Here is a 27,885-nt window from a genome sequence, read left to right on the forward strand (position 1 = left end):
TCCCCAGAGACCGGGACACACACTTCTGGACACAATGGTAGGGCTGGACTGGTTAGGGGATGACAAATGTGGCAACATTTACAGACAGCTCACAAAAAAGGGCAAGGACCCTGCTGGAAGAGATTAGATGGAGATGGGGGGAGGAGCTGGATAAAGGCACTGCACAGAATCAATTCCCGCTCCCCTTGCACTGGGCTAAGCCTGATGCAGCTCAAGGTGGTACACAGAGCATGCCTTACAAAGATACGCATAAGTAAGTTCTTACCAGCAGTGGAGGATAAGTATGAGAGACGTCATGGGTGCCCGACCATCCATACCCATATATTCTCGTCCTGCTCCAGACTCAGGGAGTTCTGGACAGCCTTTTTTGAGGCCATGTCCAGGGTTGTGGGAGTCGTGATGGAGCCATTCCCATCTGTGGCGGTCTTCGGGGTGTCATGTTTCCAGAACTCTACACAGGGAGGGGGCTGGGCACCATGGCGTTCGCCTCACTCATTGCCAGGCAGAGACCTCTGCTAGATTAGAAGTCGGTAGTGCCACCCAAGGCCTCAGAGTTTGTCACAGACCTGGCCAAGTTCCTGAGACTAGAGATGGTAAAATCCTCGATCAGAGGGTCCGAGGCGAGATTCCGCGACACTTGGAAGAAGTTCACAAACCTCTTTGAGGATCTGTTTGCATCCAACAACTAACTGTGGGGGAGTGGGGGGGGAGTGTTGGGGGAGCAGAAAGGAAGGAGGGAGTAGGAAGAGTGGGGAGAGGGCACCAGGGAGGGTGCGGGTGGGGTGGGGAGGGGGAAGGCTGCAGGGAATTCCGCTGGGATGAAAGCGCCTAGCAGGTGAGAGACGGCAAGGAACACCATCAGCCTGAGGGGGTACTCACCCCTCCCACACATGGAAAACTGAGGATGCAGACCATCCTAACCACGCTCGAAAACACAATAGTGGAACAAGACACCCCCCCCCCCCCCCCCCTCCCCCGGCCCACCTCATCAAAACAATTAATATAAAGAACGTAAAGAGTTCTGGCATTGAATACAAATGTAAATGAGATCATGCGAGCTCAGGAGCCTGCGTGACAGGAAAAGTAACAACCTGTTGTATATTTGTTTTCTGAAGTTGCTGTTGCTTGGTTTCTTCTTTTGTGTTTATGCCAATGGTTCTGTCTCTTGTTTTGTATAGATTTTGTGACTAAATGTTAAAAATCCCACTAAAAATATTTAAAAAGAGATAAAAATGGTGATGTCTTATTTACCAAGCAATGTCTCATTTATGACTTTGTTGCAGTCACCATTTTTTAAAAAGAGGCCCATGGTGTTTCAGTAGACCTCTTTTTGCCTGTAAATCATGGCTATGTGACATATGTCGCAGCCTAATTGCCATTTTAGGAGAAAGTGGGCAGTGCACTCGCCCATAGCGCCACACGCAGTGACACAAAGACACAGCTAAAGCAAACTTGAAACACATTGTGTGGGTCCAAGAGAAGCAGGACTATTCCTCTGGTGGCTCTGCAAAATGATCCAGGTCACTGGCATCTTGGGAGCAAACACCTCCCCCTGCCCCACCACCAACACCCCTTGCACTTAGGATTGGGTTGGCCGGTCCGATATTGACCAGCATTAATCCGCTGAACTGCATAGATGCTTCTTTGGTATCCTGCAACTTTTCATCTCAGTGCAAATGCGGCTCAGGCCTTGAGACCAAATTTCAGGCGATTAGCTATCAGGATGGGCAGCAGTCTGTCCAAATTCCAAAAGTCAAGATGTGATGAGTTGCTGTATGCGACCTGGGACCTGCTCATTCTGAGCTGGGAGCAGGTGGCCTTTCGAATTCAGAATAGTACTTGGGAGGCAGACGAAAATGAAATGAAAAACATGCAGAAAAAAAAAATTTGGCTGATTCGAGGTGTTCAGCAAAAATGATGTGAAAACCCCCTGAGAGATTAATTTCCTCGGACATCTTTTCTCACCCTCATTCAAGTACTTTCATGTTTTTTGTGCTATTCTCAAGCCAGGAGACTCAGAAGGCAATCCAACCTCAGGCCCATTTCTGTATTGATATAAAACAGTACCTTCAAGGTTGCCCACAGTGCCACAGCTTGACTTTTTTCATGTTTGGACATCCTGGAGTGGCGTGTGTTGGACATTTTGGGAGTTAAGGGTTAAAAACCAAAATTCTTCACATTTCCGAGCAACACGCATCCCTTATATAAGCAGAGTGGCTTTTAAGCATAGTGAGATGAAAGCCTGGCCTGCTTTATGCTTTAATATCCATGTATTGTACATGAAGAATGCGTGTGCAAAGGAATAAATGGCAGTAAGGTCGCAGCCATCAGTGATTAAGGTGTACGTTGTGGCTTAAGTAACATGCTGTTGTACTAATCATCAGCAGTTTGCACAACCAGCTCCATTTAGTCCCTTCATGTGACTTCTGGTATGATTACTGAACCTCTAAATGTGGTAGTCACCACTAAGTAGTATTACATGTATTACAGTAAGGCCCGTACAGTAGAGGTACATGGGTAAATCCCTGCCTGCTGGCTCCGCCCAGTAGGCGGCGTATAAATGTGTGTGCTCACCGGTGCTGCAGCCATTCTGGTTCCAGCTACAGGAGGCACAACATCTTTGCTCAATAAAACCTTGATTATTCCACTACTCTCGTCCTTGTGGTAATTCATAATGCATCACTATAATAGCAGTAGGTCTTCATAGAAACTTGTCAAATGCTATTAGGAGTGAAACGGTTTTGCTAAAGAGAGGATAATGTTATGCTAAGAAAACAGTAATGAATGAAAATAGTAGACTGAATACCTGCTGTCTGACTGAAGTTGCTTAAATATTCCTAGATTTTCCCTTTGCCAGGTGCCATGAACACTTCAATCATGGATAGCGACTCAGCTTCGAGAGCGTTCTGGAAGAATGTGCGATTTTTAAAAGACATTTCCCCTGAAATGGTTAATGCAACGACTCTGGCTGCTGTCGTTCCAAAAATGGACCCATCTAAAGTACTCGAACTATAGCGTTTCCAGTCAATATTTGGAAAGTTAAAGTCCCCCATAACAACTACCCTGTTGCTTTCACTCCTATCCAGAATCATCTTTGCAATCCTTTCCTCTACATCTCTGGAACTTTTCGGAGGCTTATAGAAAACCCCGAACAGGGTGACCTCTCCTTTTCTGTTTCTAACCTCAGCCCATACCACCTCAGTAGATGGGTCCTCATCAAACGTCCTTTCTGCCACCGTAATACTGTCCTTGACTAACAATGCCACCCCTCCCCCTCTTTTACCACCTTCCCTGCGCTTACTGAAATATCTAAACCCCGGCAGCTGCAACAACCATTCCTGTCCCTGCTCTATCCATGTCTCCGAAATGGCCACAACATCGAAGTCCCAGGTCCCAACCCATGCCGCAAGTTCACCCACCTTATTCCGGATGCTCCAGGCATTGAAGAAGACACACTTTAAACCACCTTCCTGCCTTCCGGTACACTCCTGCAACTTTGAAATCTTACTCTCAACCTCCTGTATACTGGAGCTACAATTCAGATTCCCAAGCCCCTGCTGAACTAGTTTAAACCCTCCCGAAGAGCATTAGCAAATTTCCCCCCCCCAGGATATCGGTACCTCTCTGGTCCAGGTGTAGACCATCCCGTTTGTAGAGGTCCCACCGACCCCAGAATGAGCCCCTATTATCCAGAAATCTGAAACCCTCCCTCCTGCACCATCCCTCTGGCCACGTGTTCAATTCCTCTCTCCCCCTATTCCTCGTCTCGCTATCACGTGGCACGGGTAACAACCCAGAGATAATAACTCTGTTTGTCCTAGATCTAAATTTCCACCCTAGCTCCCTGAATTCCTGCCTTACATCCCTATCCCTTTTCCTACCTAAGTCGTTGGTACCTATGTGGACCATGACTTGGGGCTGCTCCCCCTCCCCCTTAAGGATCCCAAAAACACGATCCGAGACATCACGCACCCTGGCACCTGGGAGGCAACACACCAACCGCGAGTCTCTCTCGTTCCCACAGAATCTCCTATCTATCCCCCTAACGATGGAGTCTCCAATGAGTAATGTTCTACTCCTCTCCCCCTTCCCTTCTGAGCAACAGGGACAGACTCTGTGTCAGAGACCTGTACCCCATGGCATGTCTGACCACGGGACCCCTTTCACCAGTGGTGAATGATAGGCATTTGTGAAGTCCAAAGGTGAAACACATCCTGAATGGGGCCATATCACCCATCTTCCAACAGACTGATTGAACAGGCAGTCCCAACATTTAAAGGTGGCATCAAGAAACAGACTGTTGGTTCACTCAACACCAAATTGGCTCAGTTCCTCTTCAATCGCAGGACCATGCCACACACAACCGGAGTTGCACCAGCGGAATTGCTGATGGGCTGCCAACTCAGTCTATTGTATCCCCACTTATGTGGTGAAGGCAAGTCAAAACAAGAGGCCCAGAAAAAAAATTATGACACCCAACAGGACCTACAGGCCAGGAAATACCATCTATGTTTGCAATTTCAGAGATGGATCTTTGGAGTTGAAGTGGAAAAGATTTGCCCCAAGTCATACAAGGTCAAGACCAGGGAGAGGACTGTACAAAATCATGTGGACCATCTCAGGAGTAGGGAACCCTCTACTGTGGAAACTACTCCAGGTGGGGCGACACCCTCAACATCCTTTGAACTACCTCCAGGCCTGGGACTCAACCCATGTTAAATCCAAGAGTCATCCCCAAGAGGATGAAGACTCAGACTCCGAAATGGAGATTGAAGTGAATGACCCGCAGTAGATCTGGCTCTGCTGACAGTGAACATGAGGCCATGTGCAAAGAGGCAGGAGGCCTCATCATCGAGGGAGTGAGGGGGGGAGAATTTGGATGTTGGTGGGGGTGGAGGGATGTAAAAGCCCCCGGGGAATCACTTATCGCTCTCCCTGTGGGCCTCATGGAATACGGGTTCCCATGGTAATGGGTGGAGGCCCACCCAGCTGGGACTCGTTACTGAGCCACCTCAACGCCGCCCTAGAGCCGGAGCGAGAGCCCCGTTATTCCCTGGCTGGGAGACTTGTGTTGTGCACTAGGGGGTTGCGGCTTTGCTTTTGGGTTCAGAATAAATCTGTTTAAACCTTCCTCTTCGTGTCTCCCGGATCATTACAGTCAACATTTGCTGGCCCAGCCGTAATGCCCACGTCCTGTGAATGAATGAAAGGAAGAACTGGCGACACTCTCAAACATTTACAAAGATCCAACTCAGTGCAGCTCACTCCCTCAAGATCCGAGTGTAATACCAGCAGCAGTGCTAATATGACAACCACAAAATGGCATCAGGATAGCCAGTGTTCCTTTCGGTGGGCACTGCCCCCACCACCCCCAGAGATTTAGCTGTGGGTTGTGGTGGGCAGGTGGAACCAGTAAAGTCTAGCCCTTCATATAACAAATCTGAATTTAGATCCAGGTCAGTGGATTGCAATCAGGAGTAGATGACTTACTGGATTTAATTTTCTAGCTGTGGTCATTGGTACTGCCCCAATTGATGGCCTGACTGAGGCTGACTAACTCAACATAGTCTGCTGGAATAATCTAAGAATCTTCCGGATTTGAATGGCTCTCGTGCCGCCATTATTCATCAAGGGAGTTGTGCACAGAGAAATTTTAATCGTCCGAATCCAACTTTGAAAATACAATTCACCAAGCTGACAGACCTTGCTGATGGATTGCTTGCCTCCTCCCAAGGGCAGAAGAAAGGTGATGTCTTTCACTAGGATACCATGGTGAAAATTGGTCTAATCAGAAAGCATCTCGCTCTCTCACACACACATACAAACACACACACACTCATTCATCATTGTGCTGCTGATACCAAAAGATCATAAATATGGAGTTTGGCAAAGTTCGAAACAGTTACCGAAGTGTTATCAGGTTTGCACAGAGTGGAAATAGCCCTCCAGGACTCGCTACAATGCTTTGAGGAAAGATCATTCAGGACTACATTTGTAAACAAAAAAAACTGATGTTTACAACCGTATCAATTTGAATGGATACATCCTGAGGAGTTTATGATCACTTGCTCTTTACTGTTTGTTCCTTTAATAACATATCCTTATTTTCACAGAACCCCATCTCTTTTCCTATTTTTTATTGTCTATTCACACCTGCTGCCTTCTTTAAACAAAACTATTATCTGTGCATGCACATTTCATTCTCATTTTCCTGTCAAATTACTCATATGTAAGTATCCACAGCTTCATCCAAATAAGCATGTCGTTGAACTGTCCTCAAGATTGCAAAACTGTAAGTGGAAAATTGGCTGAGTCATTTTGTCATTGCAAAACAATTGTTGTTTTGAATTTTGCTTCTGAGAAACTCATCTCCCATTGGAATGAGAACTGAGAGCTCTTCTGTTCCTAGTGTAAAGTTAAAAGGATGATAAGGTTTCGTCGCTTTGTAACAGTAGCATCTGCACTGCAAGATTTTATTCCATAATGCTCCTTTATAGATTAAGTGAAGTTCCAGAATAATAACAGGAATATTCCAGGAATAACAGAGGAACTGCAACAAAATTCTCTAAGCTGGACTTAAACTTGCAAAAGAAAACATGTCAAGTGAGATTTACAGCTTGAAAAATATGAAACGTGATCCCCACCTCAGTCTCCAACCTTTTTAAAAATAAATTTAGAGTACCCAATTATTTTTTTTCCAATTAAGGGGACACGTAGCGTGGCCAATCCACCTAACCTGTACATCTTTGGGTTGTGGGAGTGAACCCACGAAGACACTGGGAGAATGTGCAGACTCCACACAGTGACCCAGGGTCGGAATTGGAACCCGGGTCCTCAGCGCCACAGTCCCAGTGCCACACATGCCCTATCGTTCTCCAACCTGACTGTTCCGGGCTTAAAGGACAAGAGAGGCAGGTTGGTGTAATAAATATTTTAATCAACTGTCAACTGCTGATCTAACCTTCTTTGCAGATTTAACTCTGGCTATTTCGGGATTCCTTGGCAGCTGAAGAGAGGAGAGGATGGCTTTGGGGGCAAGTCAATTGCTTCCTCCTGGTTCGCAAGTTCCACCTCCATCTGGCCATCAGGGGCTGGGTTACTCACTATAATATTTTGAGGTCAGTGGCTGCTTCCATTTTAACAAAAATGTCATTTTTCACTTCTATATGGTGGGTTTACCAGAATATATGGCGGATAAATGACGGGGGGAAGGTGCAAATCAGAAAAGGGAGGAGGCCATCCGGCTCTTCGAACTTGGCTGATCATCAAGTTTAATACCATGATCCCACTTTGCCCCCATATCCCTTGATCGCTTTAGCCCCAAGATTTATATCTAATTCCATCTTGCAATTACACAGAGTTTTGCCTCAACTATTTTTTGTGGTCGTGAATTCCTCAGATTTACCACTCTTTGGGCGAAGAGATTTCTCCTCACCCAGTCCTAAAAGATTTACCCCTTATCCTCAACTGTGACCCCTAGTTCTGGAGACCCCCACCATCAGGAACATTTTTTTTTGAATCTACTCTTTTTAATCCTCGACTTTTATAAGTTTCTATGAGATCCCCTCTCACTCTTTGAAACCCCAATGAATATAATACTGACTGACTTAGTCTCTCCTCATATGACAGTCCTATCATCCCAGGAATCAGCCTGGTAAACCTTCACTGCACTCCCCCCATAGCTTCATACATAGTCCCCAAAAATTGCATACAATAATCCAGGTGTGGCCTCACCATTGCCCTATACAATTGCGTATGGCTGTGAATATGATATTCAGCAAAAGGGTTAACATCACTCGGAGTATATTTGCTGCAATATATTGCGTGCATTGAACATTTTAATTGCTAATAATGCTCATATAAGATGCAAACTCAGATGTAACAGAAACTCAAGTTCTGGGTTCATTTTCCAAAGTAAAATGACACACATTGTTGTATACATGGTAGCTTAAATCTCTTTTTTATTAACTTTTTAACATTTGCAACCAAAACCTTGGTAAATCCTGAAACTTATGCCAATATTATGGCGCAGGCATGCCAAAATACCGATTTGCACTGCAAATTATTGATGAAACTGAAATGTATACTTGTTGTTACACATCATCCAAATATCTTTTACACTGATTTTGCAAAACCTCCACCAAAAGTTTCTGCCACTCATTTAGCTCCACTTTGATGCAAAAGTGCAACTCATGCAAACTTTCTGAATTAATACCAGCTTTGAGAAGACAGATATTTTTATCCACAATTTAGGCATGATGGAATGCAAAATCATGTTTCTGGTGCCCGATGGTTATTTTGTTTCAGTAACTCTGAAAGATTTCTCGTCATTGAGACCTAATTGACATTGGGGTGAATTTTACATTGGGAGAGGGGTCCCCATTATTTAACAATGGTTGGATTGTTAATTGGTTTTCGGTGGGCCTTCTGTGTCCTCCCAAGATGGAGTCAGTCCTCTGAAAGATACCGGCCTCTCTAGACACAGCAGCACCACCAGGAGCAGTGGCAACTGCTGGAATTACAACAGCCCCTGAGGGAAACGTTCAATAATTTACTTTGGACTTAGTCCAGCATCTTTAAGAGCAAGATTGGCTGACCTCAGAGTAGAGGGCAGGGGATGAAAGTCATGGGGTGGGGGGGGGGGGGGGAAATAATAGTTCACACCTTCTGAGGGGCCCACAATGGACATTAGAACTTGCTGGACACTTGGCCCAGGCCTCCCCATGGTGGATAAGAAACAACTGTTCACAAGTGAGTTGAGGGGTTTTTCTTGTCGTAATCTCTCAAGAATTAGTGAGCTGGCATTCCCTTAAAGATTGTGCCATAGAAATAGCATACTTGTGTCACTAGTTCTGTTTTCCAGTGCAAATGTCTGGGGAAATTATGGCATAAATGAGTTATACCACTATTTACACACCAACATTTATATTTATACGTGCCTTTAACATAATAAAACACCTCAAGGTGCTTCACAGTAGCATTATATAGTAGCATGTGATACTAACCCAAATAATATTATGAGATTGTCTGATGGCCGCAAATCGGCATTAAGGATTGTCTGAAAGGAGAATGGTCAGTTGTAGGGAGGAAACCTTTTTTCACAGTGCAGAAGGAGACCATTCGCCCCATTTAATCTACACCGACTCTCTGAAAGATCACTCTACCTCGGCCCATTCTTCCACCCTGTGAGTGTAACCGCACTTAACCCTTGGACATTAAGGGGCAATTTAGCATGGCCACTCCACCTCACCTGCACATCTTTGGACTGTGGGAGGAAACCGGAGCACCTGGAGGAAACCTGCGCCGACCCGAGGAGAACGTTTAAACTCCACATGGAGAGTCACTCCAATGTCACTTAGGTCTCAATGATGAGAAATCTTTCAGAGTTGCTGAAACAAAATAACCATCGAGCACCAGAAACATGATTTTGCATTTCACCATGCCTAAGTTATGGATAAAAATAACTGTCTTCTCAAAACTGGTATTAATTCAGAGGTTGGAATTCAACCCGTGTCCCTGGCGCTGTGGGGCGGCAGCGCTGACCACTGTGTCACTGTGCCATACCAGCCCTGCAGCTTTGTGCCTTGGCAACTGAAAATATAGCCACTAATGGTGGAGTGATTAAAATTGAGGATGTAGTAGAGGCCAGAATCTGAAGTGCAGATTTCTTGGAAGATTGTGGGACTGGAGAGGATTGCAGAGCTAGAGACAGAGAGGACCATGGAGGGATTTGTAAACATGGATGAGACCATTAAAATCAAGATGTTGCTAAGACAGGAAGGAGCTAATGTCGGTCAGTGAGCACGAGGAGGATAAAAGCAAATTACTGTGGATGCTGGAATCTGAAACAAAAATGGAAAATACTGGACTATCTCAGTAGGTCTGCCAGCATCTGTGGAGAGAAAAGGGAGCTAACATTTCGGGTCCGGGTGACTCTTTGTCAAAGCAGAGCACTAGGAGATTGGAGCGGGACTTCATGCGAGTTAAGAAACGAGCAGCAGAGTTAATAAATAATAAATTGGGGTGATCTCAAGGTTATGGACAGTAGACTGTGGGAGACCAGCCAGGAGAGTGTTGGAATAGTCACGTCTCCAGGTAACGAAGGCATTAACTTGTGTTCCAGCTGGAGATGAGCTGGGAGAGGAACCTTACCTTCCTGAGATTTTTAAAAACTTTTTCCAATTAAGTGGCAATTTAGCGTGGCCAGTCAACCTACCCTGCACATCTTTGGGTTGTGGGGCTGAGACCCACGCAAACACGGGGAGAATGTGCAAATTCCACATAGACAGTGACCCAGGGCTGGGATCGAAGTGCTAACCACTGCACCACCACGCCATCCATCCTTCCTGAGATCTTTGCACCAAAACTTTCAGCAAAAATGTTAAAAATTGATTACTGTAGTGTGCAAAATTGGATTATGAATGTCTGGTAACTGATTTATGGTCACTGTGCTTGATTGATTAAGCCTGGGTGGTCTCTGAGGAAAGTAAACACTGAAGCTCCAGCGAGCATAAGCATGAGTGCAGACATTTTGTGTTGGCAGAGATATTTTTAAAACTTGTCTAAACTATTATGGGCCACTGTTTTGAGAACACCAAAGTATATCATGGAGTTCACCTGACCTACAACTTTTAATAGATTTTGGTCATGAGTAGCACAAGGGCCCACTTTCCAGGTGTTATGCAATAGAGATCTTAAGTATTTTTAAACAAAACAATGTTTATTCTATGAATCCAGTTAACATTTTATAAACCCACAGTAAACATCTTATCAACTACCAACACTGATACCACCCAAAGATACAGTACTCTATAGGTAATCCTTAATAATTTTCCTAACAACATCCATAAACCAAACACCCTTTTACCCTACAAAACAGTAGATTTGCATTCCTTACAGAAACAGGTATTACTTTGAAGTTATCACGTGGTCTGGAGACATTCTTTAGCATGCAGAGAGAGAGACCACAATACACCTTCTTGGTTTGAATGCAGCTCCACAACTGAAAACAAAACCAAGAAAAACTCAGAGCCAAAAGGGAGCTTCCAGCTCAAAACGAAAGTAAAAGACAGAATCACAGCCCAGCTATACCCACACAATGCCATCATTGCAGCCATTTGATAAAACACCCTTTTCTTAAAGGGTCCCTCACATGACAACTCCTTTTAACCAGGTGCTCAGCTCAAAGCGAGTGTCACCTCTGCACTGCTCTGCGATATATAAAATGCACAATTATTAAATCTGCACCCAAACCCATTCCCCATTCAAGGTAACAATGATTGTAAATTTTTAACACCAGTTTTTTTTTAGCACCACCAGTTAGGCTGCAGGTGGGCTTTTGGACATCAGCCAGCAGTGCTACCTATGGCTTTTCCTGCGGTTCTCAACCGGGGAAAGGATCTCACTTTTTACAAATTTAGAGTGCCCAATTATTTTTTTTCCAATTAAGGGGCAATTTAGCGTGGCCAATCCAGCTAACCTGCACATCTTTTTGGCTTGTTGGGGTGAGACCCCCAGACACGGGGAGAATGTGCAAACTCCACACAGGCAGTGACCCGGGATCGAACCCAGGTCCTCAGTACCGTATGCAACATTGCTAGCCACTGCGCCACCGTGCCACCCTCGGGTAAGGATCTCTTAAAGTTTTGGAGGGTTCACACCTGCGGTCTAAAATTGATCTCCACGGTACTGAAGTCCTCAAATTTGGTCTGTTCCCCCATTCAGTCTTGCGAATATTTATATGACCACCGCTCCCCCCCCCGCACCAACACCATTCTTAACATATAACACAGAGGGCCAAAGGATTGCACCGACTTTTTCCCATTGAACATTCCCCATTGATTGTGTCGCGAAAATGATTGTTCAGGATTGGTCTTGAGAGAAAACCATCTGCTGCGATGCCCTTGAGGATTCCCTTTCATAGAACATTACAGCGCAGTACAGGCCCTTTGGCCCTCGATGTTGCGCCGACCTGTGAAGCCAAATTAAGCCCATCTACACTATTCCATTATCATCCATATGTTTATCCAATTTAAATGCCCTGAATGTTGGCGAGTCCACGACTGTTGCAGGCAGGGCATTCCACGCCCTTACTACTCTCTGAGTAAAGAACCTACCTCTGACATCTGTCCTATATCTATCTCCCCTCAATTTAAAGCTCTGTCCTCTCGTGCTAGCCATCACCATCTGAGGAAAAAGGCTCTCACTGTCCACCCTATCTAATCCTCTGATCATCTTGTATGCCTCTATTAAGTCACCTCTTAACCTTCGAACGAAAACAACCTCAAGTCCCTCAGCCTTCCTCATAAGATCTTCCCTCCACACCAGGCAACATCCTGGTAAATCTCCTCTGCACCCTTTCCAATGCTTCCACATCCTTCCTATAATGCGGCGACCAGAATTGCACGCAATACTCCAAATGCGGCCGCACCAGAGTCTTGTACAGCTGCACCATGACCTCATGGCTCCGAAACGCAATCCCTCTACCAATAAAAGCTAACACACCGTGCGCCTTCTTAACAACCCTCTCAACCTGGGTGGCAACTTTCAGGGATCTATGTACATGGACACTGAGATCTCTCTGCACATCCACACTACCAAGAATCTTACCATTAGCCCAGTACTCTGCCTCCCTGTTATTCCTTCCAAAATGAATCACCTCACACTTTTCTGCATTAAACTCCATTTGCCACCTCTCAGCCCAGCTCTGCAGCTTATCTATGTCCCTCTGTAACCTGCAACATCCTTCCGCACTGTCCACAACTCCACCGACTTTAGTGTCATCTGCAAATTTACTCACCCATCTTTCTACGCCCTCCTCCAGGTCATTTATTAAAATTACAAATAGCAGTGGCCCCAAAACAGATCCTTGTGGTACACCACTTGTAACTGAACTCCAGGCTGAACATTTCCCACCAACCACCACCCTCTGTCTTCTTTCAGCTAGCCAATTTCTGATCCAAACCACTAAATCACCCACAATCCCATGCCTCCGTATTTTCTGCAATAGCCTGCCGTGGGGAACCTTATCAAACGCTTTACTGAAATCCATATACACCACATCAACTGCTTTACCCTCGTCCAACTGTTTGATCACCTTCTCAAAGAACTCAATAAGGTTTGTGAGGCACGACCTACCCTTCACAAAACCGTGTTGATTATCCCTATTCAAATTAATCCTTTCCAGGTGATTATAAATCCTATCTCTTATAAGCCTTTCCAAGACTTTGCCCACAACATAAGTAAGGCTCACTGGTTTATAGTTACTGGGGTTATCTCTACTCCCCTTCTTGAACAAGGGGACAACATTTGCTATCCTCCAGTCTTCTGGCACTATTCCTGGAGACAGTGAAACATAAAGATCAAAGCCAAAGGCTCTGCAATCTCCTCCCTAGCTTCCCAGAGAATCCTAGGATAAATCCCATCCGGCCCAGGGGACTTACCTATTTTCACACTTTCCAGAATTGCTAACACCTCCTTCTTTTGAACCGCAATCCCATATAGTCTAGTAGCCTGAATCTCAGTATTCTCCTCGCCAACATTGTCTATTTCCTGTGTGAATACTGATGAAAAATATTCATTTAGCACCTCTACTATCCCCTCGGACTCCACGCGCAACTTCCCACTACGGTCCTTGACTCGCCCTACTCTTACCCTAGTCATTCTTTTATTCCTGACATACCTGTAGAAAGCTTTAGGGTTTTCATTGATCCTACCTGCCAAAGACATCTCATGTCCCCTCCTGGCTCTTCTTAACTCTCTCTTTAGGTCCTTCCTGGCTAACTTGTAACTCTCAAGCGCCCTAACTGAACCTTCATGTCTCATCTTTACATAAGCCTCCTTCTTCCTCTTGACAAGTGATTCAACTACTTTAGTAAACCACGGTTCCCTTGCTTGACCACTTCCTCCCTGCCTGACATACTTATCAAGGACACGCAGTAGCTGTTCCTTGGACAAGCTCCACATTTCAATTGTGCCCATCCCCTGCAGTTTCATTCCCCACCCTCTGCATCCTAAGTCTTGCCTAATCGCATCATAATTGCCTTTCCCCCAGCTATAACTCTTGCCCTGCGGTATGTATCTATCCCTTTCCATCGCTAAAGTAAACGTAACCGAATTGTGGTCACTATCATCAAAGTGCTCACCTACTGTAGCCACCACGCACTACATTGAAAATTGCCTTATCTGTGCCCAAAACAATCCGGACAGATGTGCAAAGAAAGCTCAGCTTAGCCACACCCGCCCCATTAATGGCCCCTGGACTAACCTCCAGATTGATTTTATAGGACCATTGCCCCCTAGCAGGAATGGTCACAAGTATGTCTAGGTTGTAATCGACACATTTACAAAATGGGTAGAAGCATTCCCATCTAAAACTAACATGGCAAAGACTACCGCAAAGATTTTAACCCACCACATCTTTACGAGATGGGGACTCCCCCGCAGCATTGAATCCGACCAAGGTTCCCATTTTACGGGACGTGTCATGAAGAACGTCCTCACGATATTTGGCATTACCCAAAAATTCCACATCGCATACCACCCCCAGTCCAGTGGTATCGTGGAGCAAATGAATCGGACCCTAAAGGCAACCCTCATAAAAATGGTCGAACAGAACAGCACCACTTGGGATTCAGTCCTCCCTTTTGCATTAATGTTTTTACCTGACACCGTTTCAACCCACAGGATACACCCCACACACTCTCATGACCGGACGCCCCATGAAAGGCACAGAATTTTTACTAGGACTTGACTTGACCAGCCCCGAAGTGACGGCCCTCACACACGAGAACGCAGTCAAACAATTAGCGGAAAATGTAAAAACGGCTCAGCTAGCAGCCGCAGTAAAATTAGGCACCAGGAAGAAACAGAGCAAGGCCTGTTTCGACAAGACAGTGCACGCAACTGAGTTTGAATTTGGACAGCAGGTCATGCTCTCCATTTACAACCCCAGCACATTCCTGTCACCAAAGTATTCGGGTCCGTACTCCATTACGGACAAAGTAAGCCCCTCCGTGTATAAAATTAAGTACCACAACGGGAAGACCACGTGGTTCCATATTAACCAGCTCAAGGCATATGGCTTGCAGTCTAACCACACACACCACATCATGCTCGACGCAGCAGTCCACACCCCACCCACAGCCAACGTATCCACACCCTCCCCCAACACGCCCACCCCATCCACGGACTCAACCTCGACTCCACCCCCACATTCTAGACTCCGCCCCAGAACGCCCACAGACAGCAGCAGCAGAGACAGCGACTGCGACACAGACAATGGCCACAGCATGCCTCCCTACTATCCCCATGCATCAGGACTCACACCCAGCGAATCTGAACATGATTCGAGTGACCCCTTCCTGATCAAATTCCTCAACAAACCCTACCAAAGACCACTGCCCTACGATAACGACTCCGTCCCCACAGAATTAGATACAACTTTTTGGCACCGTGACAATTCATACAGGCTCGTCCGAAACGACGAGATGGACCTTAAGTCATACCATGCAGCTTTATCAACCCTCATCCCTTCCAGAGTATGGCAACCGGGAGAAGAGGCTGACTTAGAGTCTGACTCTCAAAACGAGAACCCCTTTGCGACCCTGATAATTGAGGTGTTCAGATCATGTTTTAAAAAGGAACTGCTTGGGAGAAACGGTGTCCTTTCTGATGGAACCTGCAGCATGTTGTTCAATGTTTGTTTCTTAGTGTTATTGTTAAGTGTTGTTTGTAAACTCGGACATTCCACAGCCACACGCCATATTTTTCAGCAGAAACCTGTGAAAACTTGTCAGCACGCTTATCGGCAGAAACCGCTGAGAGCTTGTCAGCCCCCGTTCATAACTGCTCTTCTGGTTCGACGGTAGAACCTTTACAGCAACCCCCCCATGATGACTACATTTTTGCCTGTTCTTGCCGGTTGCTCAGGCAGTGGAGAAACGGCATTGGTCTCCGCCCTGCCTGAGGACCCCCCTCTGGTCAGCTACGCTCGGGTAGAGCACATACAGCATTGATCACCGTGCTACCCGGGGATTCCATCCAATTCTTACCCGCCGTGGCCCATACGCACCCCATTTTTGGCTCATTATGTTCAAAATTCTTTTGTTTGGTTTTGGCAACCTATGGTTGCTTCCCTCTGCTATTTACATCCTCAAACATTAGGATGGTAAATCACACAGAATGCGAGACGGCTCGCAGTACGGCAGTATTTTCTTAGATGTCTAGTCCAAATTTTCGGTTTAAAAAAAAAATGAAGGAGTCACACATGGTGACCAATTATAAAGGGAAATTAGAACTAAAAGACAGACATGCTAACATTCAAGATATTACATGAGATAGTAACAGATATTATGCTTGCGCCCATAGAACTCCGGAACCTCAGGAACTCAAGGGGAAGAAAAAGAAGAAGACAGAAAGACGGAAAGATGAAGACAACCTTCATGTTCACCTGGATCTTAGCAGGATCTATTCAGTTGTGCGCGGATGCTACCCCCCTGACCCCTACCACACAGGCCGTGAATGATTCCCACCCGTAACATACACTACACCCTGACATAGTTAACCCCGAGATAGTTACCGACACCCCGACCTGGTGTGACAAGTTTCTAACCTGGTATTCACTATCGTACATTGTCGAATCACTCTTAGCACTGGCGATACTCTGCAGTGTCGTGCAGACACTTAGACTCAGAAAATGGCGAAGGAGAGCATACCGCTCTCGCACCCCGGTAGACACGTTTAGGTCCCCTATTTTCGGCCCCCAACTCCTCGCGTGAAATAAAGTGCATCCGCTTTCTTTATGGGTGTTTGTTTTTGTTCAATAAAGAATGTAAACCTCTGTGTTTGACTGCCAAGCCAGACAAACTTGTGTTGCTGCTATTTGTACATTTAAAGTGTTGTAGATTATTTTTGATTGTTTGAGTGAGGATAGTTTATTGAGGATAGTTAGAGGTACCGTTTTTTAATGTTGTAATGCATGTCCCTGTTTTGACATAGCGCCACTTAGAATTGTTAGTTAAAATTTTTCATACATAGTTATGGTCAGTGTAGAGGCCATTGAAAGAGGGCTCGCTGAGTCACGAAGTGAAGACAATGCAGTTATATGATCTTTCACGCTTCGCGTTAGGGGTCACAAGGAGGGTGTGTAGCCACCTGGGTTGGCCACTTTCCGACTTAAAATGGAGGTCCGCAAAGACTACAGGGAAATTCAGCCAACACAGGCAAAAACTAGCAAGTGCAAAAATCATGTGTATTAGAACTTGCAAAAACCCAGACAGCACTGAAACTCACAGCCATCTGCATACAAATGTTCCCGATCCCCGGGTACATTTGAAAAATGTAAGGTGAATAAGGCCAAGCCAGATTCCTCGGCGCCAGCAGGAGCCAAGACAAAGGAAGGCCAACAGACACTCAGGGACCGCCCAGCGATCAGGGAACAACTCCAGTATTGGAGAAATCGATCCAAGTGATCGGAACGTAGTCTAATCACTTGGAACCAGATACGGGGTCCGCCCCGAATGTCGCGAAGCCCCTGGGGACTATAAAGTAGAGCCCCCAAATTCAAATCGGTCTTCTTGGCAGGGTCACTCAGCAACTTGAATCAACCCTTGACAGTGAATTGCCGAGCTGCCGCAACAACCAAGTAAGTCTCCAGTCAACGCTCGCTACGAGATAGGCGCTCCTATCTACCAGTCCAGACCAGCTTTTGAATCCTGCAGACTCAGAATCGAACGAAAGGCCATTTGTTCCCCTCATCTGGTGGGCCAGTTCCGAAGCTAAGTATAGGCCTTTTAGTGATAGAGTGATAGTCTAGAAAGTGGAGTTTTATGCATGAATAGTGATTTACTGTGTATAATAAATGTGTTTTGATTTGAATGTTACTAATTGGTGTGTTGAGTTATTGATCAGTACTTGAACTTGAACCTCGTGGCGGTATCATAAAGATACCTGGCGACTCTAGAGCAAAGGTTATAGAAACAGAGCAAATTCAGTAAAGACCCAACGGGCAACGAATTAAGAGCCAACCAAAGTTAGCACCACTACCTCCAAATCTAACACCTGGTCTGGTTCATTACCCAGTCCCAAATCCAATGTGGCCTCGCCTCTTATTGGCCTATCTACATACTGTGACAGGAAACCCTCCTGCACACATTGGACAAAAACTGACCCATCTAAAGTACTCAAACTATAGCATTTCCAGTCAATATTTGGAAAGTTAAAGTCCCCCATAACAGCTATCCTGTTACTTTCGCTCCTATCCAGAATCATCTTTGCAATCCTTTCCTCTACATTTCTGGAACTTTTCAGAGGCCTCTAGACAACTCCCAACAGGGTGACCTTTCCTTTCCTGTTTCTAACCTCAGCCCATACTACCTCAGTAGACGAGTCCTCATCAAACGTCCTTTCTGCCACCGTAATACTGTCCTTGACTAACAATGCTACACCTCCCCCTCTTTTACCACCTTCCCTGAGCTTACTGAAGCACCTAAACCCCGGAAAATGCAACAACCATTCCTGTCCCTGCTCTATCCATGTCTCTGAAATGGCCACAACATTGAAGTCCCAGGTACCAATCCATGCTGCAAGTTCACCCACCTTATTCCGGATGCTCCTGGCGTTGAAGTAGACACACTTCAAACCACCTTCCTGCCTGCCGGTACATTCCCGCGACGTTGAAACCTTACTCATGACCACACTACTCTCAACCTCCTGTACACTGGAGCTATAATCCAGGTTCCCATCCCCCTGCTGAATTAGTTTAAACCCTCCCGAAGAGCATTAGCAAATTGCCCCCCCCCCGGATATTGGTACCCCTCTGGTTCCGGTGTAGACCATTCCGTTTGTAGAGGCCCCACCTACCCCAGAATGCGCCCCAATTATCCAGGTATCTGAATCCCTCCCTTCTGCACCATCCCTGTAGCCACGTGTTCAACTGCTCTCTCTCCCTACTCCTCGTCACGCTAGCATGTGGCACGGGTAACAACACAGAGATAATAACTCTGTTCTAGCTCTAAGATTCCACCCTAGCTCTCTGAATTCCTGCCTTACATCCCCATCCCTTTTCCTACCTATGTCGTTGGTGCCTATGTGGGCCACGACTTGGAGCTGCTCTTCCTCCCCCTTAAGGATCCCGAAAACACGATCTGAGACATCACGGACCCTGGCACCTGGGAGGCAACACACCAACCGCGAGTCTCTCTCGTTCCCACAGAATCTCCTATCTGTCCCCCTAACTATGGAGTCCCCAATGACTAATTCTCTACTCCTCTCCCCCTTCCCTTCTGAGCAACAGGGACAGACTCTGTGCCAGAGACCTGTACCCCATGGCTTACGCCTAGTAAGTCATCGTCCCCCACCAGTATCCAAATCAGTATACTTGTTACTAATGGGAACGACCACAGGGGATCTCTGTACTGACTGCTTCCTCCCAGCCGCTCTCACCATCACCCATCTATCTTCATTCTTCGGAGTAACTACATCCCTGAAGCTTCTATCTATGACCATCTCTGCCTCCCGAATGATCCGAAGTTCAACCAGCTCCAGCTCCAGTTCCTTAACGCGGTTTTTGAGGAGCTGGAGATGGGTGCACTTCCCACAGGTGACATCAGCAGGGACACTAACGGTGTCCCTCACCTCAAACCTTCTGCAGGAGGAACATTGCACTGCCTTCCCTGCCATCGGAACGTGTGTCACGGGTCATCCAAGCTCCAGGGAATTCTGCTCCATTTTTCTCTTTAATACAAAACACATAAAACTGAAATAACTTAAGATTCTTATCAACAGGGACTGATTGAGAAAACGTTTCAGTAAATGTAGCTTTAAGAGAATGGCAACAAGGAAATGTGCCATGGCAACAGATTGCTGTTTGCTTGTTTGTGTGTGTGGTTTTTTTGCCCAGATTGGTACAGTGGCACAGTGGTTAGCACTATTGTTTCACAGCACCAGGGACCTGGGTTCGATTCCCGGCTTGGGTCACTGTTGTAGAATCATCGGATTTACAGTGCAGGAGGAGGCCACTCAGCCCATCGAGTCTGCACTGGCGCTTGGAAAATGCACCCCACTTAAGCCCAAACCTCCACCCTATCCCCGTAACCCCACCTAACCTTTTTGGACAGAAAGGGCAATTTAGCATGGCTAATCCACCTAACCTGCACATCTTTGGATTGTGGGAGGAAACCAGAGCACCCGGAGGAAACCCACACAGATATGGAGAATGTGCAGCCTCCACATAGACACATAGTGTGAAGCGACAGTGCTAACCACTGTGCTACCATGCCGCCCTGTCTGTGCGGAGTCTGCACATTCTCCCCGCGTCTGCATGAGTTTCCTCCGGATGCTCCGGTTTCCTCCCACATGTCCCGAAAGACATGCTTGGGAGGTGAATTGGACATTCTGAATTCTTCCTCAGTGTAGCCGAACAGGTGGTGTTAGTGTGGCAACTATAGGATTTTCACAGTAACTCATTGCAGTGTTAATGTAAGGCTACTTGTGACAATAATAAAGATTATTAACTCTCAGTTGGACAAGGTAGGGAGAAGAAGCTGAAGAGGATAGACAGAGTGACATTTCCTTGGCGAAGTGACTGCCTCCTCACCCCCCCCCCCCCCCCCCCCCCAGCCTCACTCTCTGCAGCTAGACAGGATGGGAAGTTACCGGACACGTCCTCAGTTGCACCCAACTCCACTGCACAGTCTCCAGTTCGGAGACACAACATACACACGGCAGCAGAAACTCTTCGGGAGAATGTTGCTGGGCGGTCTCTCGCTGCGGACAGCTCGTCGGCCTCCCCTCCACCAAACGCCCCGGCGATTTATCCCCCTCTCCCCGGGCTGCGTTGACACCGCTGCCATGTCGACTGTCGTTTTGTTTAACACACACTCGCCGTGACCTTAAAGCGCCCTTTCCAGACTGAAGTAATCCCGCCACACACACAGCGACATTGCAGCGAATATTGTGACCCTCAGACCGCCCCCCCGCCTCATGTCTGCACAGACACACACACATTATGCACATGTGTTTATTTCAAAACTAAGTCAACGTCGTTTTGCTGTATTTAAGTCACACTCAAGGTGGGAGGTTTAACATTTTTGTGTGTGAGGGGGAGGGGGACACACAGTGACTCGGCACCATCATCACACTCGGTGTTGATTTATTTATTTCGGTTTTGGGGAAGTACGCGGCCCTGGAATGGGTGCCGGTCGCTCGGTCGGTACTTTCTGTCTCCACGTTGTGCGCGATGATAACGATGATGATCATCTCAGGACCCCGGCAGCTCAATAATGTTTCCACAAGGAGGAGGGAATCTGAGAGCCTGGGAGCTGTCAGGACGAGGAGAGAGGGAGGGAGGATGAAGGGCTGAGATGAATCCAGGAGGTGTTTATTTTTTTTGGGGGGGGGTGGTGGGTGGTTGGGGGAGAGAGGATGAAGGGCTGGGGTAAATCAATGTGTTATTTTGGGGATACAGGGAGGATGAAGGGCTCAGGTGAATCCAGAAGGTGTTATTTGGGGGGAAGAGAGAGGGGATGAAGGGCAGAGGTGAATGTAGAAGGTGTTTATTTGGGGGGCGGGGGGAGTCTGAAGGGCTCAGGTGAATGCAGAAGGTGTTTATTTGGGGGGAGGGGTGAAGGGCTGAGGTAAATGCAGAAGGTGTTTATTTGGGGGGCGGGGGAGTCTAAAGGGCTCAGGTGAATGCAGAAGGTGTTTATTTGGGGGGAGGGGTGAAGGGCTCAGGTGAATGCAGAAGGTGTTTATTGGGGGGGGGGTGAAGGGCTCAGGTGAATGCAGAAGGTGTTTATTTGGGGGAGGCGTGAAGGGCTCAGGTGAATGCAGAAGGTGTTTATTGGGGGGGGGGGTGAAGGGCTCAGGTGAATGCAGAAGGTGTTTCTTGGGGGGGTGGTGGTGAAGGGCTGAGGTGAATGTAGAATGTGTTTATTTTGGGGGACTGTATGTGTGTGTGTTGGTGTTGGCGAGAGGGATGTTCTGCCTTCAAACGGCGTGTGTTTTGCCTTGTCTGCTTGAAGCTGCCCAGATCCCCCCTCCCTCCCTCACTCACACTCTCTCTCACACACACCCCCTCTGTGTCCGCGCCACCTCCTGGACACCAGCTCCACAGTAAGGGGGGGCGGGGGGGGGGGGGAAGAGAAAACAAGTCGAGGAGAAAAGCTGTGTGTGTGTGTGAGAGAGGAGGTGGAGGAGGAGGTGGAGATATCCCGGTCTCGCTCATCTTTAAAAAAATCCGCCTTTTTATTTTGCTTGTTCACCCGTCTCCTTTATTCTTCCCTTTCTCTTTTAAAAAAATAATAATAATTGTGTGGCACCGGCAGCCGCGGGCATGGCTGTCCGAGCCGCCTTGCGAGCGCTCCTCGGCTGCCTGCTCGCCACCGTCGCCCCGGCCGAGATCTCCAAGGAGGGCGGCTGCAAAGTGAAGACGGTGACCGTGTCCACGCTGCCCGTGCTCCGGGAGAACGACATCAGCTTCCACGGGGCGCTGGCGGCAGAGTCCAAGCTCTTCCTCTTCGTCCGCAACGACCTGCCGGGCGAGATCTTGGTGGTGGACGACCTGGAGAACACAGAGCTACCTTACTTCACCCTGGGTAAGTTCCGGCGGTGGGGCTGGAGCACCGAGAGATGGAGAGAGAGACAGAGAGGGAAAGTGTGTGTATGTGTGTGAGAGAGAGATAGAGATAGTGAGGTAGAGAAGAAGAGGGATAGAGAGAGACAGTGAGCGGGATAGTGAGAGAGAGGGAGTGAGAGGGAGATAGTGAGAGAAATAATGAGAGAGAGAGAGAGAGACAGTGAGAGAGATAGAGAGAGAGAAAGGAGGCGAGATAGTGAGAAAGAGAGATAGTAAGAGATACTGAGTGAGATAGTGAGAGAGGAAGGGGAGAGATAGTGAGAGAGACAGATAGTGAGAGAGATAGTGAGAGAGAGATAGTGAGAGGGAGTTAGTGAGAGGGAGATAGTGAGAGGGACAGTGAGAGAGAGATAGTGAGTGGGAGATATTGAGAGGGACAGTGGGACAGAAAGATAGTGGGAGGGAGATAGTGAGAGAGACAGTGAGCGAGAGAGATAGTGAGAGACAATGAGAGATATAGTGAGGTAGCGAGAGAGAGTGAGGGAGTGAGAGAGAAACAGTGAGAGAGGGAGATAGAGAGAAAAGACTGAGAGTGAGATTGTGAGAGATATAGTGAGAGAGATAATGAGTGAAATAGTGAGAGAGATGGTGAGCGGGAGGGAGGGAAGGAAGGGAAATCCTTTCTGAAAACGCCTTTCCCAACTACCTTTTTTTCTTTTGAAGATGGTGGGTGGAGGGGCAGGGGAGCGGTTGTTACCAAGAAATGTTCTGCTTCCATCGGGTCTCCCTGTTCAGGAGGGATGAGTGAGAGAGATAGAGGAGAGATGATACATTTCAAACAGCAATCGCACTGGGAGCAGACTTTCTTTTCGTGTCGGGTTTGTAGTGGATGATTTGGGAATGAGAGGTGTTTTGAAATCTGCTGACGGTCACGGTTGAAGATCTCGGTTGTGACAGGGTCGAATGAGAGAGGCGGCGGTGGTGATGGTGGCAGAGCAAATAGAGATCTTGGTGCATTGTCTTTCCAATGTCTTTTGGGTTATTGCTATAATGTGGGCGTTTTGGGTCTCATGAAATAGCAGTGACCCTGGGAGTAGCCCTGAAGTCGCCCACCTCCTCTCCTGTGCATCGCACACTCCCCACTCCGAGAAATGTGATTACTTTTTGTTTTGCCGTGGTACCTTTACCTCCTCTCAAAGCTTGCAATGAATGGGTGCTCTTCCAAGCGGGATAGAGGATGATTCGGGGTCCTGTTGCCCGCGGTGATATAGGCGATGGGAAATAAAGTATGTGACTCCGAACCCCCACCCACCCCACTCCCAAAGTCCCTTAAAAATGAAACAGGACGGAAAAATAAATGTGAATCACAGTGGCATCGGCACAATTTCCAAAATTGCAATCCTGACCAATTCGTGTAGACTTGCTTGTGTCCGCGGGGGTTTTAATTGTCATTTGCAGTTCTGCCGTTTCAGTGCTTTTAGATTGAAATCAGCAAAAAAAAAATCAAACCTCTACCAGGTAACAGAACAAAGCAACGGGTTCAGAAATCTTCCAAGAGAGCTCAGTTCAGAAAGAGAGCAAGTTCAGAATGTCCACTTTCCGTTCTTGCGAAAGTTCGTCTCAAACCAGTTAATAACACACCTCCACCAGACGTGGATTTCAACCAAGATGCTGTAATTTTTGGATTTACCTTAATTGCACTTTCAGGATCAGTGTAATCGCAGGAAAGTGTTGAATTGAACTTTTTGTTTTGAATGGAGAGGAAATAGTCTGAGAAACAATGGCCCAAAGATTTCCTCTGTGCGGTGAAATCATAATGTTGCTCATTACAAACCCATTGATAAGTTTTTTTCTGACGCGCAGAGGGAATCTATCTTCTGTGTCTTTCTGTAACTGACATGGCAATGCATTTTTTTTAACGTGGCTTGGTGATTGTCAAATACAAGAGCATGGGAGTTTGCAAAGACTTTGGAACTGGTGAAACTGTCGTCATTGAATGCTCCAAAGTGCTTCAACTCAATGAAGTACTTGTTGAAATGTGGCTACTGCTGTAATACAGGGCAATGTGGGACCCAAAGTGTACACGGCAATGACCTATAGTGAGATCAATGACCAGATCATCTGTTTGCACGGTCTTGGTTGAGAGATCAGGGCATCGGGAGAACACTCCGGCCCTTCTTGAAATAATGCCATGGTATTTAAATCGTGTGATCGTGATTTTTGTTTCATGGCACGCCAACAAATCAAAAGAGGAGGAGGGTGTGAGGTTTAACTTTGCACCTGAAAGACAGCACTCTCTGTGAGTGTGGCACTCCCTTTGTCTCGCGAGTAAAGTGTTGAGCAGATTATGTTCAAATTCTTGTGAAACCACAGCCGTATGATTCAGAACCGAGAGTGCCACCACTTGAGGCAAAGCAAACAGCCCCCAAGGCATAAACATCACCACGGCTAGTTTTGTTTTAAATGTTTTATTTGTTGATCATAGTCGCTGACATTAGATGTCTGCACTGCTGGATCAGATGTCCTAGTAAGATGCCTGAGAGTCATCCAGACTGGAAATGTGTAGTTCCCTTCTCCCTCCACAAACGCTGTCAGACCTGCTGAGATTGTAGGGCATTTTCTGTTTTTGTTTCAGATTCCAGCATCCGCAGTAATTTGCTTTTGTATTAACATTTAATGGGACTGGTTGATAGCTGAGTATTTTTTGGGAGGTTCTGGAAAATTGAATACAAACTTTTCAACTCAGATAAAACTGAAAACAGATGCTTTATTAATTATGATTAACACCATCTGGTTCTCTAAAGTGAATGAGTTGGTGGGGGAGATCGGAGGGGGCGGGGGGGGGGGGGGGTGTGTATTGCGGCCATGGTGGTTTAGATCCTGAGCAAGTGTTTTCCAAAAACACATCCCACTCCTTTTCCCACCCCTTACTTTGACAATAGTTTCACTCTACACAAGTCTCAAACTGGGTCGTGCTACAACTTAACTCTTCAGAGTTGTTACAAAAGGTGGAAAATTCACACCGCCCTTCTTCGGAACACATAATTAATTATAGCATAATCTAATGCATGTTCATCACAATCAACCTTTTTGTTCTGGCACAATGTGTTTATTTCCTACGTTTTATGTAATCTGCTAATTCCCCTCCATTTGATGGAAAGGAACTTGCAGCGTGAAAAGTAGAGAAGCAAAAATTTGTTGTAAAAATACTGTCATTGGCAATGCATCTTAAGCTCTTCAGTTTGTTCACTTTGTCCATTGCGTGCCGCAAAAAGTTCCAAAGACTGTTTCAGATTCTGGGGAGAGGAAGTCAAGTTTTGAATCAGGCAGAAAACGGTAACCGTCAACCAACCTCCTGCCCCATTAAGAATCATAAATTTCTTTCTTGCATCTGAGTTTAAACTAATGGATTGTATAATTACTTCCAGGAAACCATGCAACTGTGGCAGTCTTGGTATATGAGCATGAGAAAACATGCACAATAATTGCTTTGGATTTCTTTTTCAAAAGGGAAAATCATTGAAACTGCCTGCAGTCTGTCTCAGATTCAATCAGATTCTGTGGCTCCAGAGTCTCCGCTTCCTTCACAGAGGTTATAAGGCCATGGGACACGGTATAGATTCTGCCGCAGTTTCAGAATCTCTCAAGATTCAGTGTGTGCTACACAAATCATTGTTGCATTATTAGCATAAAATTCCCATGCTTGTTATGAAAACATTGTGCAATGATATTTATTAGTTCAATATATGGAGAAACAACCAGGGATTCAGTTAGTGTGGATCAACGTTGCAATGTTCAACTATGGAACCCTTCTATGCTTGTGACACTGAATAGAAGATTGTTTTAATCTTAAATCAAAATGTTGTTTTCTTTGTCAGAGAATTACCAGCACTACTTTAATATGTTTTCTTTCTTACACATCATATTAGCTTCAAATATTCCCCTGCGAGATGCAGCATTGATTAGATTGAGAGATATAGCATTGCCCCAACAATGTGCATGAATTCCAACTCCACCAGTGTGACGTTTCATTTTTTCGCACCAACCATCCTGAGTGAAAATGCCATTCCTTATTGAATTATCCTTATTTTCCCCTGCTTGGACTCACTCCTGGGGATTTATTTTCATATAGGAAGCTTGCAGTTGTCAGTTGGGTGTTTTCATTTCATTAGTCAGGTTCCAATCCATCACTGAGTGTTACATGACTTAGTTGTTGGTCTCTGGTTTAAAGACATGTGCTGTGATCCCGTTTTAATTTTAGAATCATGGAATCATAACATTTACAGTGCAGAAGGAAGCCATTTGGCCTATCGAGTCTGCACTGGCCCTTGAAAGAGCACCCTACTTAAACCCATCTACCCTATCCCTGTTGCCCAGTAACCCCACCTTTTTTTGGACATTAAGGCCACTCCACCTAACCTGCACATCTTTGGACTGTGGGAGGAAACCGGAGCACCCAGAGGAAACCCACGCAGACACGAGGAGAACATGCAAACTTCGCACATACAGTCACCCGAGGCCAGAATTGAACCCGGGTCCCTGGAGCTATAGGCAGCAGAGCTACCACTGTGCCACCGTGCCACCTATTTGATTGCTGATTCTTGAATGCTGATTACCATGAACTCTTAAGGTGTAATGTCATCTGCTTAGTAGAATGTAAACATGGAAAAGCTCCTTGTACTTGTTTGTCCCTGAATCTGACACTATATTTCGAGCCCCATGAATTCCTGGATCTACAGTTTATTAGTTCACAAGCATCGGCTACTTATTCTGTGGGAGGAGAGCTGTGCACCTCACATTGGTTTTGCACCTTGAATATAAAAGTAACTCGACAACTGAGTCCAGTTCAAGAAAAGGTCATTCTTTTCATCGACCAACTTTGTCATCTTAATATAAATGATTCAACGATAAAAGAGCTGTGTCACACTAGACCAAAGCTAAATTAAAGAACTAATTGTTTGGACTCCTATTCTTTAAAAAATGAATTTTGACAAAACGCCTGGATATGAAAATTCAGTGTGCCCTTCCAATTCTTTCATTCACTAAACAGCAACAGCTTGTTCTATTGTCTTAATGGTCTCAGAGGCACAAGCTAATATAAGGCCATGCTGATAAATTCTAACTCTGCTCCCAAGTACGTGCTAAATCAACTTATCACTTAGGAACAGATGTAGGAGTGCCCTTGGCGAAGCTGTAGGTAAGTTCGTCATTGTTTCCCATCTGCCTGATAATTACTGTTCAAAAGTGAGCAAATGTGAACATTGCACAATGATACCTTAGGCCTTAACTATGATGCCATCAGATGTCAA

General features: G+C 46.2%; 1 protein-coding gene across 3 annotated transcripts in view; it reads left to right on the forward strand.

Annotated features, from left to right (window-relative positions):
* The first annotated feature begins 22,166 nt into the window (after nucleotides 1-22,166).
* LOC140399093 (astrotactin-2-like) overlaps nucleotides 22,167-27,885 on the forward strand; it is a 2,178,011-nt gene continuing 2,172,292 nt past the window's right edge. For all 3 annotated transcript variants that reach the window (XM_072488234.1, XM_072488235.1, XM_072488236.1), the window contains exon 1: nucleotides 22,167-22,595. In XM_072488234.1, the coding sequence (XP_072344335.1) occupies nucleotides 22,334-22,595 (262 nt within the window). In that variant the 5' untranslated portion in view covers nucleotides 22,167-22,333. The remainder of the gene's footprint in view (nucleotides 22,596-27,885) is intronic.

The sequence above is a fragment of the Scyliorhinus torazame genome, chromosome 22 (genome assembly GCF_047496885.1).
Source record: "Scyliorhinus torazame isolate Kashiwa2021f chromosome 22, sScyTor2.1, whole genome shotgun sequence".
Taxonomy (NCBI): domain Eukaryota; kingdom Metazoa; phylum Chordata; class Chondrichthyes; order Carcharhiniformes; family Scyliorhinidae; genus Scyliorhinus; species Scyliorhinus torazame.